Raw genomic sequence first — 18,520 nt, forward strand, 5'->3', positions numbered from 1 at the left:
CCACTCAGCCACTAACCACTAACTAGAGTCACCACTGGTATGGATCTAAACTCAGAATAAGAAGGAAGAGGCTTGCACAAGTCTTGCTCCCAGGTAAGTTAGCAACTTTTCGACCCCATGTGGCTGATGCCTGATGAAGACCCACATGGGGTCGAAATGTTGCTAATAAACTTACCTGGGAGCTTAAGATGGTGTGAGAGCCTCTTCCTTCTTATTCTGTACGTATTTTTGCTCAGCAACCGGAGATTCTTTACAAGATGTACGTGCTACTTGTTTCTATCAAGGTTCTAAACTCAACCACTAACCCTAGAGTCACCACTGGTATCATTCTAAACCGCGAGCCGTTTGATCAGGTTTAGGAAAAAAAGAAAGAAAGAAAGAAAATATATAATAATAATAATAACTAGTAAGACGCCTCAGGGTGACATGCGACCTAAAGGGCGAGGTCGCGCCAATTCTTGGCCATCTGGCGAGTGATATAGCCTATCGGACCAGTTATCCATTTATGGAGACCCCTGGAACCCATATATGGAGATGTACTGTGACTGGAAATATGCTGTGAGAGCCCAAACATGCTTACTCAGTTATTCGTTATGTGAAAGTCCTATGACATCTGACATCATACAGATATGGGCTGTCTTGGCCATATATGGATTCTGTTAGTGTGGCCGATGTGGCCTCCATATATGGGCATTTTCATATGAAGTCATGTTAGTTATGGGCTTAACTCATTGACTGCCAAGGCCCGAGTTTCCCGAGTTATTACAGTAGTCCCAGGCTGCCAGAGCCCGAGTTTCCCGAGTTGGAAGCCATTTTGAAAAAAAAAAAAAAAAAAAAAAAAATTTCAATTTTTTTTTTTATAAAAAAATTTCTAAAAATGCCTCAAATGTATTAGGCATGATCGCATTTGTGAAATTGCATGTGTAGCCCCATAACAAACAAACACATCTTTCAAAATGTCAAAAATGGCTGTTTTGTCTGACTTTGAAGGCTTGTAACTCATGAATGCCTGAACGGATTTCCAAGCGGATTTTTTTGTTTGAAAGCTGTTAAAAAGTACTACACATATGATGCATATATGGTGCATGGGCTTGCACGATCCGTGCACTAAAAATTGATCTGTGCACTAGAAATCTAGGATAGTGGCAGTCTGGTACTTGGGGGCCATCTTGAAATGGCATTCAATGAGTTAATATTGATGACATCAGGGAACTCCATATATGGGCATCAAAGGGATTCTGTTAGTGTGACATCACAGTGAAGCCAGAGCGTGATGTCAGAGCGGCAATCCCATTCTGATAAGAGTGGTTCCCCTGAAAAAAAAAAAGAGTGGTTCCCCTGACATCACAGTGACATCAGAGCATGATGTCAGAGCGACAAACCCATTGAACTACAGTGTCAGGCATTACAGATTCTTCCACCATTGTAAAAACTGCATTCATGGCCTGGGGAGGGCACTTTTTACAGACGGATAAAAAGGCATTGGCTCAAGCCCCCTTTGATGTCTACGTGTGCATGTACGTGCACAGAGGTATGACAGGAATGTGATCAGGCCAGATTACTGTCTTGTTCCTTCCTGTCAAAGACACAAAGCATGCTGGGAGCTGCTGTCACTTTACACTAACTATTTAAGCTAGTGGAATTCAACCAATGGTCTGAGGACAACCAGTGGTCCTTGAGGGGCTTCCAGGTGGTCCCCACAGCGAAATGATGGAGAGTTCGTAACCAAATGGACACTTGTAGATCTTCAACTCTTGAGATTGTAAAATGACTCCAAGTGTCTTCTAATGATTAATGTCCCAACAGTCAGCGGTGCTCAAACGTTTTAATGTCAAGGACCCCCAAAATCTATTGTATGTATTTGGCTGCCGACCCCATCTCAAAATATGTTGTTCCAGGGACCCCCCAGAACCAAAGATTTTATTTAAATAATAATAAATAACTATAAAAATGCTTTATCAATATATTCATAAATATTCAAAGATGTGCACAGATTTTCAAGATTTTTCAAAATATTACAGATCTACAAGCACATATCATTCAACAAGCTAACAAATAAACAAACAAATAACAACAGATAACGAGCTAACAAATACGATAGCTTGTAGATTTCTTTTTACAAGCTATAAACTATACTACTACTTGCTGATCCAAAAGCTCTCTTTTGTGTGTGTGTGTGTGTGTGTGTGTGTGTGTGTGTGTGTGTGTGTGTGTGTGTGTGTGTGTGTGTGTGTGTGTGTGTGTGTGTGTGTGTGTGTGTGTGTGTGTGTGTGTGTGTGTGTGTGTGGGTGGGTGGGTGGGTGGGTGGGTGGGTGGGTGGGTGGGTGGGCGGGCGGGCGGGCGGGCGGGCGGGCGGGCGTGAGTCCATAGATATTTCCTCCTCCTCTTCTCAATAGAGCCATTCATAGTGGTGCGCGCTGTGTGTGTGTGTGTGTGTTCAGTAATTACAGGAGAGTGGAGTGATGGCTTTGACCACCTGGGACAGTTTGACACAGTTGTCTGCCTGCCTGCCTGGGACTCGAACCCACGACACGCTGTCAGGCTGCATATGAGCTTATCTGATGTAGTTTTAGTGATAGTCTTTTGAATAAAACTTGAGTTACTTTTAGTCATATTTAAGTCATCTGAAATGTTTTAGTCGACTAAATATCATAAGATACTAGTTGACTATATCTGCAGTTGATTTAGTCGACACCGCCATTAAGACATTTAACATCATTACACACCGGCGAATTGGCGAAGCGACGCGAAAGAGCGACCCGAAACTAGTCAACTACTGTAACAGATGAATGTAGACAGTAGTAAATAGACTACTATAACAGATTAATGTAAACAGTAGTAAATAGACTACTATAACAGATTAATGTAAACAGTAGTAAATAGACTACTATAACAGATTAATGTAAACAGTAGTAAATAGACTACTATAACAGATTAATGTAAACAGTAGTAAATAGACTACTATAACAGATTAATGTAAACAGTAGTAAATAGATTATTGTAAAAGAGGAATGTACAGTACAAAGACTACACTACTGTAAGACATCACAAATCACAATCAGTCTTGATTGACACATCACTTGGGTGGGAACATCTGGTCCTCTCAAGCACGCATGTGCACGCGCGCACACGCACGCACGCACGCACGCACGCACGCACGCACGCACGCACGCACGCACGCACGCACGCACGCACACACACACACACACACACACAGTGAAACAAAGCTGTGTTCTTGGTATCAAAGAGTTCATTGTCTTACTTCATTCATCGGTCTGTCTGTCTGTGTGTGTCTGTCTGTCTGTCTGTCTGTCTGTCTGTCTGTCTGTGAACCCCATGTCTGTCTGTCACAACGTGTTGCAGTGCGACAGCTTGTAGATCTGTTATTTTACTTGTGCAACTTGGTATAACGGGGCTTTAACACACGCACACACACACACACACACACACACACACACACACACACACACACACACACACACACACACACACACAGTTGAATAGATTATTGTTGACCTTTGGTTTGTTTGAAGGACAGTCAACATCATAAACGTGTGTGTGTGTGTGTGTGTGTGTGTGTGTGTGTGTGTGTGTGTGTGTGTGTGTGTGTGTGTGTGTGTGTGTGTGTGTGTGTGTGTGTGTGTGTGTGTGTGTGTGTGTGTGTGTGTGTGTGAACTGTTGCGTAACATTGTATCCACACAGAGGGAGGAGGGGGCGTGTCCTGAACACAGCGTGTGTAAGAGTATGTTTTCAGTTGAGCAGAAACATGCTCATATTTTTATGCTAATGCTATGCTCGTGTTATGCTAATGCTGGGGGTCCTTAGTTTGAGGAGCCAGGGTCATTCAGCTTTTCATAACAAGGATCCCCAGAATTTAAACAAAAAGTAACTTGACTTCATTTGGTCCTTTAATAATACTTGGTATTGTGTTTTATATATTTTTTATCGTTGATAAGTCACCTTTACAATGAGGTCGGGCATTTGTGGAATGAGCAACACAGCCAAACGTGTGGGTAGCGCCGACCAAAATGACAGTGAATGCCAGCAGAAAAGTATTGAAGGCACATTTTTGGTCGGCACTACCCACCCGACTCCGACAGGCTTGGAACAGCTTTTTAATTTTTTTATTTTTTATTATCTTGTGATCAACGTGTCACGTGATGTCCACAGATTCCAAGAAACAAATGTTGACAGATATTTGTTTCCACGTATGCCATTTCAAAACCTCACGTGTCATGCCATTGGCAAGACAGTAGATTTCCAGTGGATTGGCAGAACACTGACCTTGTAGATCAGCTATGTTTGCTATTTGTATGACCTTCTCTGACTTCAAAGTTTAAATGTACCTGTGAAGATGGATTCTGCTTTTCAATGGGCATGGAGTGGTTTCTTGCCATTTGCGAGTTTCTGCAAAAATACGCTCCGTTCTCCATAAAAAGTATAAAGGCAGAACAGGGAAAGAAACCTGTGGGAGAAGTTGAAACGGTACATCTGTAGGCTAGAGCAGGGGTCTTCAACAGGGGGTCCTCAGAGTTACTACAGGGGGGTCTTCAAATCTTTGTGCGATAGAAACTTTTTTTCTTTTGTATATTATTATGAACCCTAGTGTCCATATTCTGAGAACTTTAGCCAAAAATAGCACATCTACAAGCTCACAACGCCTCGCGCTGCGAGCTTGTAGATCGGCTATTTTCGGCAAAGAGCTTTGTACCAAGTACAGACTGAAAGGTCAAGTTTATTAAGTTCAAGTGGTTAAATATCTGAAAACACAAATTGACATGAATCCAAAATACATTGATGATTTTGCTCTCAAATGATGAAACTATATGGAATCTATGAAAAGTTTGTGGGGGTCACCGCTTCATCTCTCTCTCAACTAAGGGGTCCTTGGCCTGAAAACGTTGAAGACCCCTGGGCTAGGAAACAGTGCCATCAAGCATCAAAAAACCAAAAGTGGTTAAAGGGTTCTTGGCAGTCAATGTGCTTAATAGACACCCTCTGTGTTGCAGAGAGCTACGCTGTGAGCGGTCCCGACGGCAAAACGGAATCGGTTTCCAACCTGCATCCTCAGGCGTCGCTCAACTCGCTGCAGACCAGCTCGCCGGGTCCCAAGCGCTCCGGGAACACCCTGAGGAAGTGGCTGACCAGCCCCGTGAGACGGCTCAGCCACGGCAGCTCTGTCAAGAAGCTCCCCAACAAACAGAAGAAAACAGGTAAACTAACTCCCATTAGACAGAGGACAATAGGAAGACTAACTCCCATTAAACAGAAGGAAACAGGTAAACTAACTCCCATTAGACAGAGGACAATAGGAAGACTAACTCCCATTAAACAGAAGGAAACAGGTAAACTAACTCCCATTAGACAGAGGACAATAGGAAGACTAACTCCCATTAAACAGAAGGAAACGGGTAAACTAACTCCCATTAGACAGAGGACAATAGGAAGACTAACTCCCATTAAACAGAAGGAAACAGGTAAACTAATTCCCGTTAAACAGAAGAAAACAGCTAAACAACTACTATTAACTTTTAATGCCAGATTTTAATCAAGTTGTGTTGCTGTGCCAGCCATTTTCAACATTTTCACCTTTCTTTAGAGACCCAAATGTTGTACTTCACCTATACATATATATACTGTATAGCTCAAATTAAAGATCTACTCCTTTTCTTTCCAACAAAAAAAGAGAGTAAGTTCCTGGCAAGTTCCTTCCTTTAGTTTTTGGCTTGAATAGAGCATGAGCAAAACATGCTTTTAGTCATATAAATCAATGTTTGTGAGGGTGGGTGGCGTGTACATCTGTATTTTTGGTGGAAAAGACAAAAAAGCCTCCCACTCTTACCCCCTCCCAGACAGACAGAGCTAAAGTACTATTAGCTTCCATAGCTTATTTCCTTACATTTCCACGTTCATGAACAAAAGAAAACGCATGCCAAATGGACCTACGGTTGCGGAGATATTCCCCAAAATGTTTATAATGTAAACTGATAACAACAACCTATTTAGGCGACACAAACAAATAAAACTAACTAAATTACGTTCTTGTGTATTTTTATACAAAAAGTAAAGTCCAAAGAAATTCCAATCTAGGATAAATATTATCCAGATTTCACCTGGGATTCAATGATTAATGTTCTGATTGATGGATGGATTGATTGATTGATTGATTGACAGGCCCGGGAACAGGAAGAGAGGAGAGCAGGAAGAGTATTGATCTGGGACCGCCTGACCACACCCTGCACGATGACATCACTGACGAGGTAACCAATGAGATTGAAGCGTGCTGCAGCCGACAGAACGATACCATGTGTTTATTCATTTTATTATTGTTTTCTCCTTAAGTTTATCCCCAGTACGATCCATCCGATATTGTTGCTTTTCATTCCTGCCATTCATTCTCTAGTCTTGTCATGGGCCGTTGAATATAGAGTTGGGTTCCATTGTTATTAATGGAATTTCTTAATGTGTTTGTTTGGTGGAAAATGTATAATTCGATTTCGGGGGAGAGGAAATCTTGATTGATCTTTTATTTTATTTGTGTGTGTGTGTGTGTGTGTGTGTGTGTGTGTGTGTGTGTGTGTGTGTGTGTGTGTGTGTGTGTGTGTGTGTGTGTGTGTGTGTGTGTGTGTGTGTGTGTGTGTGTGTGTGTGTGTGTGTGTGTGTGTGTGTGTGTGTGTGTACATAATGTACTTTCGATCACTGCGTGCATGCATGCGTGCGTATGTTTAAGTGTGCGTGTGCACTATCAGTTAAATGGATGCTTCGGAATCCACAGGGGTCAAAAGGTTGCGTGTCCCAAAGAGCCATTGTTCATCATGTGACCTTATGACCTCCTGGTTAGAGGCTGTGTGTGCGTGTTGAGAGCTTGTAGTCTGTCTGTCTGTCTGTCTGTCTGTCTGTCTGTTTTTGAAACCAATAGTATCATCTTATAAAGTGTTTGTGGTTCCTGGTATAAAATGTTGGATACTTATTCTGTAAAGTAGCCGTAGAAAGCAGTGCGCTTTCAGTTGTTACACAAGCAATAATTTATTCACCATGATGAGCCACAGGCTGTATAAATTCAAGTTGGAGACCTCACGGTCCACTTCCTCACGGTCCACTTCCTTCAAGGGTTGGCCAATCAGGGTTGTATGCTTGGGGCACATGGTTTGGGGCTCGCATAACTAGGCTTTAGCCCACCCCCCAGAAATGAAAGCTCTTCCTGAAATCTCAGACTCTCTTCCCAAAACAAAGTGTGTGATAGAGGCTGGCAACGCCAGGCAAGCATTTTGGAGCACTTACATGTGTCCAGATGCCTGCTGCTTGGCATGTACAATGGAACAAAGTGGTGATCCCACCGTACGCCAACGTCAAAGTCACGATGCAATGATAAATGCCGACAATTGCGGGAATCTCAACCTACGCCAAAAATGTGATCTGCAGCACGTTGATAAATGAGGGCCACTATACCAATTGGTTTAATGACTACAGAGATAGAGTGTACAGTACTGATTGGTTTAATCACTATAGAGATACTGTGTGATGATCTGTAGGGAGTACTGTCAAAAAAATTGTTTGGCAAAAATTGGCCTCCTGATGGCGCTATAACAGGCCTGTTCCCAAATAGTTTATTTTCAAATCTATAAAACATTACCTCTCTCTCTCTCTCTCTCTCTCTCTCTCTCTCTCTCTCTCTCTCTCTCTCTCTCTCTCTCTCTCTCCCCCCCAACCAGAAGGCACGCAGTAAGGATGGAACTCTCTCCAAGTCTTCCTCGGGGATGCAGAGTGGCGGGGAGGAGGAGCCAGACGAGGAGACGCCCACTCCCCTCCCCCCGCCCATGGAGATCATCAAAGACACCGATGACAAGGTTAACCCATTCACACCTGGAACTATTGGATACTTTAACTATTGAGAAATAGCAGATCTACAAGCTCACAGCGTGGCACCGAGAGCTGCACTGCAAGCCTGTAGATCTGCTATTTTTGCTAAATCTTGATATTGTTTTGGGGGTGCAAATCTTTGAATATGTCTTTTTACAACATGTGTAACTCAAATATGTGCTGCTGGGAGGTTCCATGGAACAACATATTTTGAGATGGGGGGTCCGTGGCCAAATACATGTCATTTTGGGGGTCCTTGACATGAAAAGGTTTGATAACCACTGATTTAGAAGACATAACCGGGTCAAAATATTCAAAGACTTGCACACATCTTAACACCAAATATTCGAAACTTTCCACGATTCCGCCAACAATCATATTTTTGGAGCGGTGAAAGCGCTCCCAATAGACAGGTATGTCTGTGGCTGGCTGGCTGGCTGGCTGGCTGGCTATGTGGCTGGCTGGGTATGTCTGTAGCCTGGCAATACCTTGTGTGGCCACACAAGTTAAAGGAGGGGCGCTGTTTTGCAGGCAGGCAGGCAGGCAGGCTTGCACACACACACACACACACACACACACACACACACACACACACACACACACACACACACACACTCACCGCTCCACTTCGAACCGAGGTTTGATTTTTTTGTTTTTGCCCGGGCCGAACGATGAATCGTGTGACGTTGAATCCCCCTTCCGCTGTTGGCTTATACTCTAGTCTAGCACATGACGTATGTGGAGGTAGAAAAATAATATTCTTCCCCCTGAGAAATCTAATAAACGGTCTCTACATACGTCTAGTCTAAGCTTAGACGTCTAAAACGTTAATTTCTAGACATTGATTCGATTTTAGACAGACATCAGCAAATAGTGACTATTGCTCACTGGCATATCTCTGTCTCGCTCTCCCTTTCAGTCTTCATCTCTCCTGGCTTCTATAATAATAATATTCATATCTCTGTCTCTCAGTCATCATCTATCCTGAATTCTCGCCAGTCCTCCAGTGAGACTCCCAGTGCAGCAGAGCTGGTCAGCGCCATAGAGAAACTGGTCAAAACCAAGATGGTGAGTGTTGGTGTTGGTTTCAACCCGTGACCCCCAAAATAATCATATTGGACCTGGGGGGACCCCCCCCCCCCCAACCTGATGAGCACTAAGAGTTGAGGCATCACATTTGGTTCTATTGTGAGAATAGCAGATCTTGCGAGGCGTTGTGAGCATGTAGATCGGCTATTTTCACAATGGCTGCCTCTACTATTTGACAATTTGGGCAATGTTTAATGTGTCATTTTAGAGGTATTAAATAGTCCTTAAATTGTCACTTTAGAAATGTACATGCACCTATACACTCAAACGTTATGTCGGTCTGTTGAGAGAGAAAACATGTTGCACCCACAGGTTGAGAACCACTGCAGTACAGTCCAGTCCAATCCAGTCGCACACCACAAGGCATTCTTTTCAATGAACCTACCCATGAACTGTTGGGTCGGCAGTGGCTCAGAGGTAGAGTGGCCGGTAGAGTGGCCGGATGTGAGGTCCCCTGTTCGATCCCAGCCTCCCCCAGAGTTAGTGTCGAAGTGTCTTTGAGCAAGACTCTGAACCGTCTGTCTGTCTGTCTGTCTCTCTCTGTCTCTTGGCCTCTTGGCCTGTAGACTCTGGAGGCGGGGTCATACCCAGGGTTCACCTCTCTGAGCACGGCCCCAGAGCAGACCACTCCCCTCCAGCCACGCAACCCTGAAGTGGAGCAGAGAGAAAGGGCCATGCGAGGACGCCAGTAAGTACTGCCATCTGCTGGAGACATCAGGATCACTGCAGACAGATCACATGAATGAATGCAAATTTCCATTTAGATTTAGTTAGTGTTGTAGTCGAGTCCACCTAAAGCGAGTCCAAGTCAAGACCAAGTCCGAGATGGGGCGATTCCGAGTCAAGACAGAGTGCAGAAGGGGTCGAGACCAAGTCAAGACCGAGACCAGTTAAAAAATGTAGCATGAATAGAAATTCTTCATTTGATAGGTACTGAGGTGTGGTCAGTTATTATCCGTTTTCATTGCATTTGTAAATTAAATGTATTGCTCTGGTGCACTTTGAGAGCAAAATGAAGAAGATAGATCTATGTATAACTTCATGGGATTCTCAGGACATAATCTTGAAATGTTTATAATTTCTGCACATTTTCCGGATTAATGGGATGGAGTTTCTTACTAAACCATTTACACACATCTAGTAATTCATTCATGAAAAGCTTATAATTTTAATGTGAATGGGTTCCTCATAATATGGGTATAATACAATTATTTCATTGCATTTTAGTGACTCTTGACTCGAGTGGACTCGGTGGGGGAAGAGTCTCTTAGTCTGAGACCGAGTCAAGACTAGAGTTCTCAAACCCAACCCAACGTAATCGGGCCGAGCCCGGCCCAAAATGTATACAAATTAGTCGGGCCAGGCCGAGCCTCGGGTTCTGTGGGGAAAAAAAAGAAAAGTTTTAGTTTATTTTTTTCTTATATAATAAAGATAAAGAACATGGCTCTGACTGGTGTTTCACTCACTTATTTACTATGTGACGACGAGCGCACCATAGGCAGCAGACGAGCAGAGCAGAGTGAGTGAGAGCCAAAACCAATTGAGGAGAGATGGGTAACGGGGCCCGAGCATTGTGGCTCGCATACAGGCCCGGTTCTGAATTGTTCCGCCACTGGTCCTCATATAATGACCAGTGTAATGTGTCTCTCTGTCTGTCGTCAGGTTTGTCATGAACGAGCTGGTCCAGACAGAGAAGGATTACGTCAAAGACCTGGGAACTGTGGTGGAGGTGAGAGAGTGCTACTGTCACTTTAAATCACTGCTTCTCAAACGGAGGCCTAATGATGAGAGGCGTAATAATGAGTTGGCACCTAACCTGTGTGTGTGTGTGTGTGTGTGTGTGTGTGTGTGTGTGTGTGTGTGTGTGTGTGTGTGTGTGTGTGTGTGTGTGTGTGTGTGTGTGCGTGTGCGCGCGTGCGTGTGTGCGCGTGTGTGCGCTCAGGACTTCATGCAGAGGGTGGAGACGAAAGGAGTTCCTGAAGACATGAAGGGAAAAGACAAGATTGTGTTTGGAAACATCCACCAGATCTGTGACTGGCACCGCGAGTATGACACACACACACACACACACACACACACACACACACGCGCATGACACACACACACACACACACACACACACACACACACACACACACACATCCACCAGATGTGACTTGCACTGCGAGTATGACACGCACACACACACACACGTTCCACCATAGTTGTGTTCGGTAAAAAGCAAGTCTTTAATACATCTTTTGACGGTTCAGATCTACTTGGGTGCTGCTGGGATCGTTCACAGTATTGGATGCCATTATTTTGTTAATTATTTGGCTATAGATTGCCACCATTGACTTCCGCTTTATTTTGAAGTGCCCAAAAGAGCCCCGGAAGCCATGATCGTGTCCATGTTGTGGAAATTGTCGGTTTAAAATTGCGGATCAGTTTGCTTACTTTTGGTCGCGAAACAAAAATCCTAACCCGCGGCCGACCGTCACGGTCCAGTGTAGCGGTGAAAAAAGAGCGGTGCTCTGCGCTCAAAGCATTTGTGAAAGTAGATTCCGAGTTGAAGCCGTTTCTTTGCTCCAGCAATGAATAGGAGCCTATGGAGATTTGTATGCTTCCTGATGCTCGCGGCTGTAGTTGCATCATGGGATACGTAGTGATTTAGCTCACCAGCGGCTATCACAGCTTCTGTTTACCTGGTAACCAGGTAACACGTCTCCAAGCGTCTTAACAGGGAATCGGCGCTCATTAACCATCAACCCTAAGACTCCTGTGGACGTCTTAGGCATCCATTGTGTTGTTAATAACAACGCTGGGATCGTTCAGACTGCAGACACTTTGAGATTAAAGTGTTACAAATAAAATGTGTATTTATTACAACGCTTATTGGCGCGTGCTTTTGTTTGTTCTTCTTCTGCAGTTTCTTCGTGGGAGAGTTGGAGAAATGTCTGGAAGACCACGAGCTACTGCCTCAACTCTTCATCAAGCATGTAAGCTGCGTGCGTGTGTGCGTGTGTGCATGCGTGCGTGTACATGCGTGCGTTGGGAGGTCGTGGCCTGAGAAGTTGGCCGATTGGTTTCCCTGTGAACATAAGAGTTAATTTAATAAATAATGAATATAAGAGTTAATTTAATACATAATGAAAAGAAGAGTTGATTTGACAGACGTTCTCTTTGTTGATTCAGAGAGCACTGAGAGGAATTCCAATAGGCTGCATGCGGCCAAAACAACTGATCTACAAGCTCACAACGCTTGGACGCCACGCGCTGTGAGCTTGTAGATCGGCTATTTGGGCATTTTGAAGGGGGTAGGCTGCCAGATGTTTGTTCTTTGTGGAGTAGGACGAAGGCTCTACTATGTCCTCCCGGTGGGGGCTCCTCAGTAGGATACATACTTTGTCCTCTCCTCCCGGTGGGGGCTCCTCAGTTGGATGCAACAGCAGTGACAACTTGTGGGGAGGAATCGATGCCAAAATGACTAAATTGGGAAGAAAATTAACTTGTATACTGTGTGTGTGTGTGTGTGTGTGTGTGTGTGTGTGTGTGTGTGTGTGTGTGTGTGTGTGTGTGCACACGTGTGTGTGTGTGTGCACACGTGTGTGTGTGTGCCTGTGTGTATAGGAGCGGAGGCTACACATGTATGTAGTGTATTGTCAGAATAAGCCCAAGTCAGAGTTCATCGTCGCAGAATACGACAGCTACTTTGAAGTAAGTGATTCCCACCGCACACACACACACACACACACACACACACACACACACACACACACACACACACACACACACACACACACTGTTCTGCTTTCTTATTTTATTTTTATTCTACTGTGTATGTCCACTGTTTGTGTATGGATTTGTGTATGGTTGTGTGCGTGTGCGTGTGTGTGTGTGTGTGTGTGTGTGTGTGTGTGTGCGTGTGCGTGTGCGTGTGTGTGTGTACAGTGTATTCAGCAGGATCTTAAGTCCAGACTGAGTATCAGTGATTATCTCATCAAACCCATCCAGAGAATCACCAAATACCAGCTGCTGCTCAAAGTAAGACCACACCCCCTCTAAGACCACACCCCCTCTAAGACCACACCCCCTTAAGACCACACACCCCTGAGACCACACACCCTCTAAGACCACACCCCTCAAAGACCGCACCCCTCTAAAACCACACACCCCTAAGACCACACACCCCTAAGACCACACCCCCCCAGTTTTTCTTAAGTTAACAGAATACGATCAGTAAACATTTTAGGTAAAAAGCATTTACATACATTGTCTACATCTCTCTCTCTCTCTCGCTCTCTCTCTCTCTCTCTCTCTCTCTCTCTCTCTCTCTCTCTCTCTCTCTCTCTCTCTCTCTCTCTCTCTCTCTCTCTCCAGGACTTCTTAAAGTATAGCCTGAAGGCGGGGATAGACTGTGAACAGATTGAGGTAAAACAGCTATTATATTAGTATTATTGTTAATAATCATTTATGTCCATCTACTTCTGATAGGCCACTAACACTCTGTCCTCCCTCCACCAGAGGGCAGTAGACCTCATGTCTCAGGTTCCTAAGCTGTGCAACGACATGATGAATCTGGGCCGCCTGCAGGGCTACGAGGTAAACGCTCACTTCCTGTTTCCGCGCCACCAGCTTCCTGTTTCACTCCTAGAATAAAAAGGAAGGATATCACACTGGGCGTGTCCCAGCGTGGTACCGGGGTATTGCACATGCGCAGTGTTAACAGGAACTGCCATGGTGGAGTGTTCCAGCAGAGGCACTAGATAAAAAAGATCATGATCCGTTCTCAGTAGAGCGAGGTGTGTGTTTGTTTGTTTTGTTCTCTCTCCACTCATCACCTAAACAGCTGCAGGTTTTCTTATATTTTCTGCATAGTGCTGTGTTTTATTTTTTTTTAAAGGACCCCAATTGAAACAAGCCCAAGACTCTTTGGAGGTGTTTATCCTTTTAGTTGACCTTGTACCAGCTGTTATGAAACTACCCTTTCATATGCAAACTTCTAATAAAGTTTTAAATCAATCAATTGTGGGAAATAATTGGTCTTCAGAGGGATGCTTTTATATAATCCTGTACTTTGAAGCATATGTCTTAACTTGTACTGTGTGCCGATATGGTGCAAAAAAAATCAACAGACCGCACAATTTAATTTATTTATAAGCACTTACACAAAATATCAGTAAAACAGCAGTAGATGAGAATACGATGGATTTCTATAACTTATATTCATTCAGGATATTTAACACATAGTTGTGCCTATTAGGGCACCAAATAAGCCTACTTGTTTTGTGGCATAAGAACATTTAATTTGAGCAAAGAGCAAGTCCCTATCAGGCACTTAAAGTAGGACAAAACAAACACTACCATTTAATGTTTACACGCCGCCATCTACTGAGCCAAAGTGTAGGTGCAGGCCAGATTGTACTGCGCATGTGCCATACCCCGGTACCACGGCTGGGACACGCCCAGTGTGATATCCTTCTCTTTTTATTCTAGTTTCACTCCTCAGATCCAGAAGGTCCACTTCCTGTCCTCTCTGTTCACTTCCTGTCCTTTCTCCAGAGTCCATATAGCCTATGGGCATCTGACATCATAGACCACATGAGCCCGTCAAAGACCACATGAGACTGACACAATATGTCCATTTATATGCATCTGACATCATACATTTATGACGTCATATTCTCCCAAATGTTAACCTCGCGTAGCCAGGCTTACTCATCACAATGCGGTTTTCCTGAGAATCTATTCCAGGTCCGTCCCGAAGCCATTGCAGTGGTTTAAATGAGGGAATCTGGTGTACTTGACAAACTTCTGTAATAGTTTTTGTTGAAATTCTCCTCAAAATATATTTTTCTAAAGAGTGAGTTAGGGTCTATGGATGTAAACAGACCTGCACCGCTTGGCGTAACTTCCTTTAATCGCTGCACTTCCGCCACTTCCGTTCATGCAACGCACCGCGCAGGTCATGCCCAGGGTGCCCGAATGTTCCTTGTGACATACAGATGTGCCATTTCAAAACTTCACAAGTCATGCCTTTGGCAAGACAGTAGATTTTCTGTGGATTTGCAGAACATTGAGCTTGTAGATCGCTGGGAGCATGTTCTCTCCTCCACGTCATCAGTGCCAACACCGTAGGTGGGGTTGGCAAAAAGGCCTTTCTGTGTGGAGTTTTCATGTTCTCCCTGTTTCCCTAGAGTAGGTACCCTCCCAACAAAAACATGCAGTAATCCTGGTCTCTATACTGCCTCCCCCTGGCCAGCCAGGGCCCTCCCCAGGTTGGCAGAGGGAGAGCAACGGCTTAGGCAATTGGCACTGGGTGAAAAAGGGGTTTTGCAAAATGTGTTGTCTACTTAAAGATCATATGCCTATCTCAGTCATAATTGCAATGTGCAATACTTACAATAAAGCTGCATTTGTCTTCTTGCATTTGTGTTTATGTACTTCTATATTATAAGTAAGTCATAAAAATAAATAGAAAAATGTAAATATTTGGAAGCGTTATAGGAACCGGTCTACCCGGAAATCGATTAGATGGATCCGTTAAAGAATGGGAACCGTTTAAAGCCAAATTGGTCCCAACCCTAGTGGTGAGTGATGCATTTTGGGTTTTTTTCGTGCGGGTTTTGAATTGATTGACAGCGTATGCTGGGTTTGATTGACAGGGTAAACTGACCAGTCAGGGCAAGCTGCTGCAACAGGAAACCTTCTTTGTGACGGAGACGGATGGCGGCGTCCTGTCGCGCTCCAAGGAGAGGCGGGTCTTCCTGTTCGAACAGATCGTCATCTTCAGCGAACTGCTGAGGAAAGGATCGTCTATACCGGGGTACCAGTTCAAGAAGAGTATCAAGGTATCTGACCCCTGACCCTAACCCAGGGGTCTTCAAGGACCCCTTAGTTGAGAGAGAGATGAAGCAGGGACCCCCACAGCCTTTTTATAGATTCCATATAGTTTCATCGTTTGACAGCACGATCATCAGTGTATTTTGGATTCATGTCAAAATGTGTGTTTTCAGATATTGAACCTCTTGAACCGTCAGTACTTATTAAACTTGACCTTTCACTCTGTACTTAGTCTGCTCTTTTCCCCCTCTACACCAACCCTCTTTGCCGAAAATAGCAGATGTGTTGTGAGCTTGTGGGTTTAAATGATACCGGATTGTGAGGGTTTAAATGGTACTGGGATAATATGCCGCCTAGCAAATAAAAGGTGAATTGATCCCAGTGCATGACGGAGGACGATTTCACAATAAATTAAATCTCCACGATTATCTCCTCATACGATTATCGAGTGTTTTTATTTTATTTTATCACGATAAAGGATAATATCGCTTATCGTCCCATCCCATTGACCCTCCCTCCAACCCTGAGGAAAGGATCCTACATACTATACTACATACTAGATCCTATGGGTAACATCCATGAATTCATTTTGTCCACTAATTAGACCCTCCAGAAAAACACGGTCAAAAATCCTAGATTATGCGGACTAAAATCATTGATTATGTGGGCAAAAATCCTTGATTTTGCAATGAAATAAGCAGGGTTTTATGTGATTTTATACAGTGAAATTGCAAAAAGATGCGAAATATGCGGGAGTTATGCGATTTTATGTGGTGAAATATGCGGGTAGTTCCGAGAAATGCGGGTGGAAATATGCGACTACGCAGCCTTTTTGAAAATATGTGACCCCCTCATAATCTGCGGGATGTGCCTGATTATGATGGAAACTTTGCAATCGCATAATCGCATTTTTTCTGGAGGGTCTAACTAATACTAAACTAAAAAAACTAATAATACACTATAATTCTATGACCAAAAACGCTCTCCTCTCCTCTCCTCTCCTCTCCTCTCCTCTCCTCTCCTCTCCTCTCCTCTCCTCTCCCCTCCCCTCCCTCCAGGTATCATACCTTGGTCTAGAGGAGCATGTGGATAATGATCCCTGTAAGTTTGTGTTGTCGTGCCGTGGCTCAACGGATCGCTTCACACTGCAGGCGGCCAACGTGGAAGTGAAGCGGCTCTGGGTTCGACGCGTACAGGAAGTCCTGGACGCTCAGAGCAACTTCCTGTCTGGTGAGGAGAGCACAGACACGCCCACTTCCCACATTCACACTCATTCACCAAGCGATGTGAGGGTCTAGATCAGTGGTTCTCAACCTTTTCAGGCCGCGACCCCCAAACTAATCATATTTTAACTGGGGACCTGAGTTTATTGTGAAAATAGCTGATCTACATACACACACAAATGTGCAGATACCCTCTATACAACTTCATGTTGGTTTGTTTACTGTGAAGAGAGAAAACAATGTTGCACAATAAGTTAATCATCTGGGGACCCCCCAAAATAACCCTGGGGGCTCCCGACCCACAGGTTGAGAACCCCTAGTGCTCAACACCAACTTCACACTCTCCTATCTAAAATCTGGGTGTAGAGCTCTACAGTGTTGTTAGCTAAACCCTCAACACTCTCCTATCTAACATCAGGGTCGTCTAGAGCTCGAGCTCTACAGTGTTAGCTCCACTGTTGCGTTGCAGTGTGTTTGCGTAGGCGGTGCACCTCCTACTGGCTGCGCTAGCACATTGCAGTGTGTCGACTTACAGTAGCTATGTTTTAGCTCAAGACCCAAAAGTGAATTTAGACGTTTGCCGTTTTTTTCCTGTGTGTGTGTGTGTGTGTGTGTGTGTGTGTGTGTGTGTGTGTGTGTGTGTGTGTGTGTGTGTGTGTGTGTGTGTGTGTGTGTGTGTGTGTGTGTGTGTGTGTGTGTGTGTGTGTGCTCCCAGCCCTGCAGTCTCCTATCGAGTACCAGAAGGAGAAAGGGGGAGGGGCAGGTGGAGGTGGCACCTCCTCCTCTCCTCACAGCCGGCCCTCTTCCGTACTGGGACCCTCCTCCGCAATGGGATCCTCCTCCTCTATACTGGGACCCTCCTCCTCCGCACTGGGACCCTCCTCCACACTGGAACCCTCCTCCGCACTGGGACCCCTGGGTGGAGGCGTTCAGATGAACACGTCCAACGGAGGATCGTCGTGTTTCCAGAAGGAGGTGAGTTTTGGTTACACCCCGCCACTCCAACAAGTCTCCTTTCCGACACTAACTCTATCTCTAACCCTTACCCTAAACTTAACCTCTATGGAAGTGTCGCCACTCCGACAATAAGAGGTCAATTTCGGAGTGGCGACATGTCGGAATGGAGAGCGACACCCGTGAGTTTTGGTGCAGTCCTGGGATCACTCACAGAAAACTGTGAAAAGTGATGACTCATTCTCCTAGGGAAACAGTAATCTTTCTCCAGAAACGCTTCGGTCGCTGAGAAACGCTTTTTTCACGCCGACACTGGGCCGTGACGGTCAGCCGCGGTTGGGATTTTAGATTTTCGTGTAAAAGTAAACACCCCGGTCGACTCCCGGAATATAGTGAATTTACACAACATGGACACAATCGGGGCTTCCGGGGCTCTTCAAAATGAAGCGCAGCGAATGGGAAAATGGTGGCACTCAACGTTTGGATAATTACAAAAAATAAAAGCACCAAAGGTGATATCCCCTGACTAGTAGTGAGGAGGCAGTTTGAGTGTTGGAATTCAGCTCTAGTCT

At 44.6% G+C, this 18,520-nt stretch overlaps 1 protein-coding gene across 1 annotated transcript in view; it reads left to right on the forward strand.

The window, feature by feature from the left end:
• Window positions 1–18,520, forward strand: part of kalrna (kalirin RhoGEF kinase a) — a gene marked incomplete at both ends in the record, with an annotated part of 160,617 nt that overhangs the window by 118,077 nt on the left and 24,020 nt on the right. The window contains 15 exons of the mRNA XM_080752719.1: window positions 5,010–5,213; window positions 6,175–6,260; window positions 7,719–7,847; window positions 8,833–8,928; window positions 9,516–9,637; window positions 10,612–10,678; window positions 10,892–10,995; window positions 11,858–11,927; window positions 12,559–12,645; window positions 12,880–12,972; window positions 13,309–13,359; window positions 13,453–13,530; window positions 15,594–15,779; window positions 16,830–17,001; window positions 17,710–17,969. Coding sequence (XP_080608845.1) covers window positions 5,010–5,213; window positions 6,175–6,260; window positions 7,719–7,847; window positions 8,833–8,928; window positions 9,516–9,637; window positions 10,612–10,678; window positions 10,892–10,995; window positions 11,858–11,927; window positions 12,559–12,645; window positions 12,880–12,972; window positions 13,309–13,359; window positions 13,453–13,530; window positions 15,594–15,779; window positions 16,830–17,001; window positions 17,710–17,969 — 1,805 coding nt within the window. The remainder of the gene's footprint in view (window positions 1–5,009; window positions 5,214–6,174; window positions 6,261–7,718; window positions 7,848–8,832; window positions 8,929–9,515; window positions 9,638–10,611; window positions 10,679–10,891; window positions 10,996–11,857; window positions 11,928–12,558; window positions 12,646–12,879; window positions 12,973–13,308; window positions 13,360–13,452; window positions 13,531–15,593; window positions 15,780–16,829; window positions 17,002–17,709; window positions 17,970–18,520) is intronic.

Source organism: Nannobrachium achirus, assembly GCF_963921795.1.
Source record: "Nannobrachium achirus genome assembly, chromosome: 22".
Lineage (NCBI taxonomy): Eukaryota > Metazoa > Chordata > Actinopteri > Myctophiformes > Myctophidae > Nannobrachium > Nannobrachium achirus.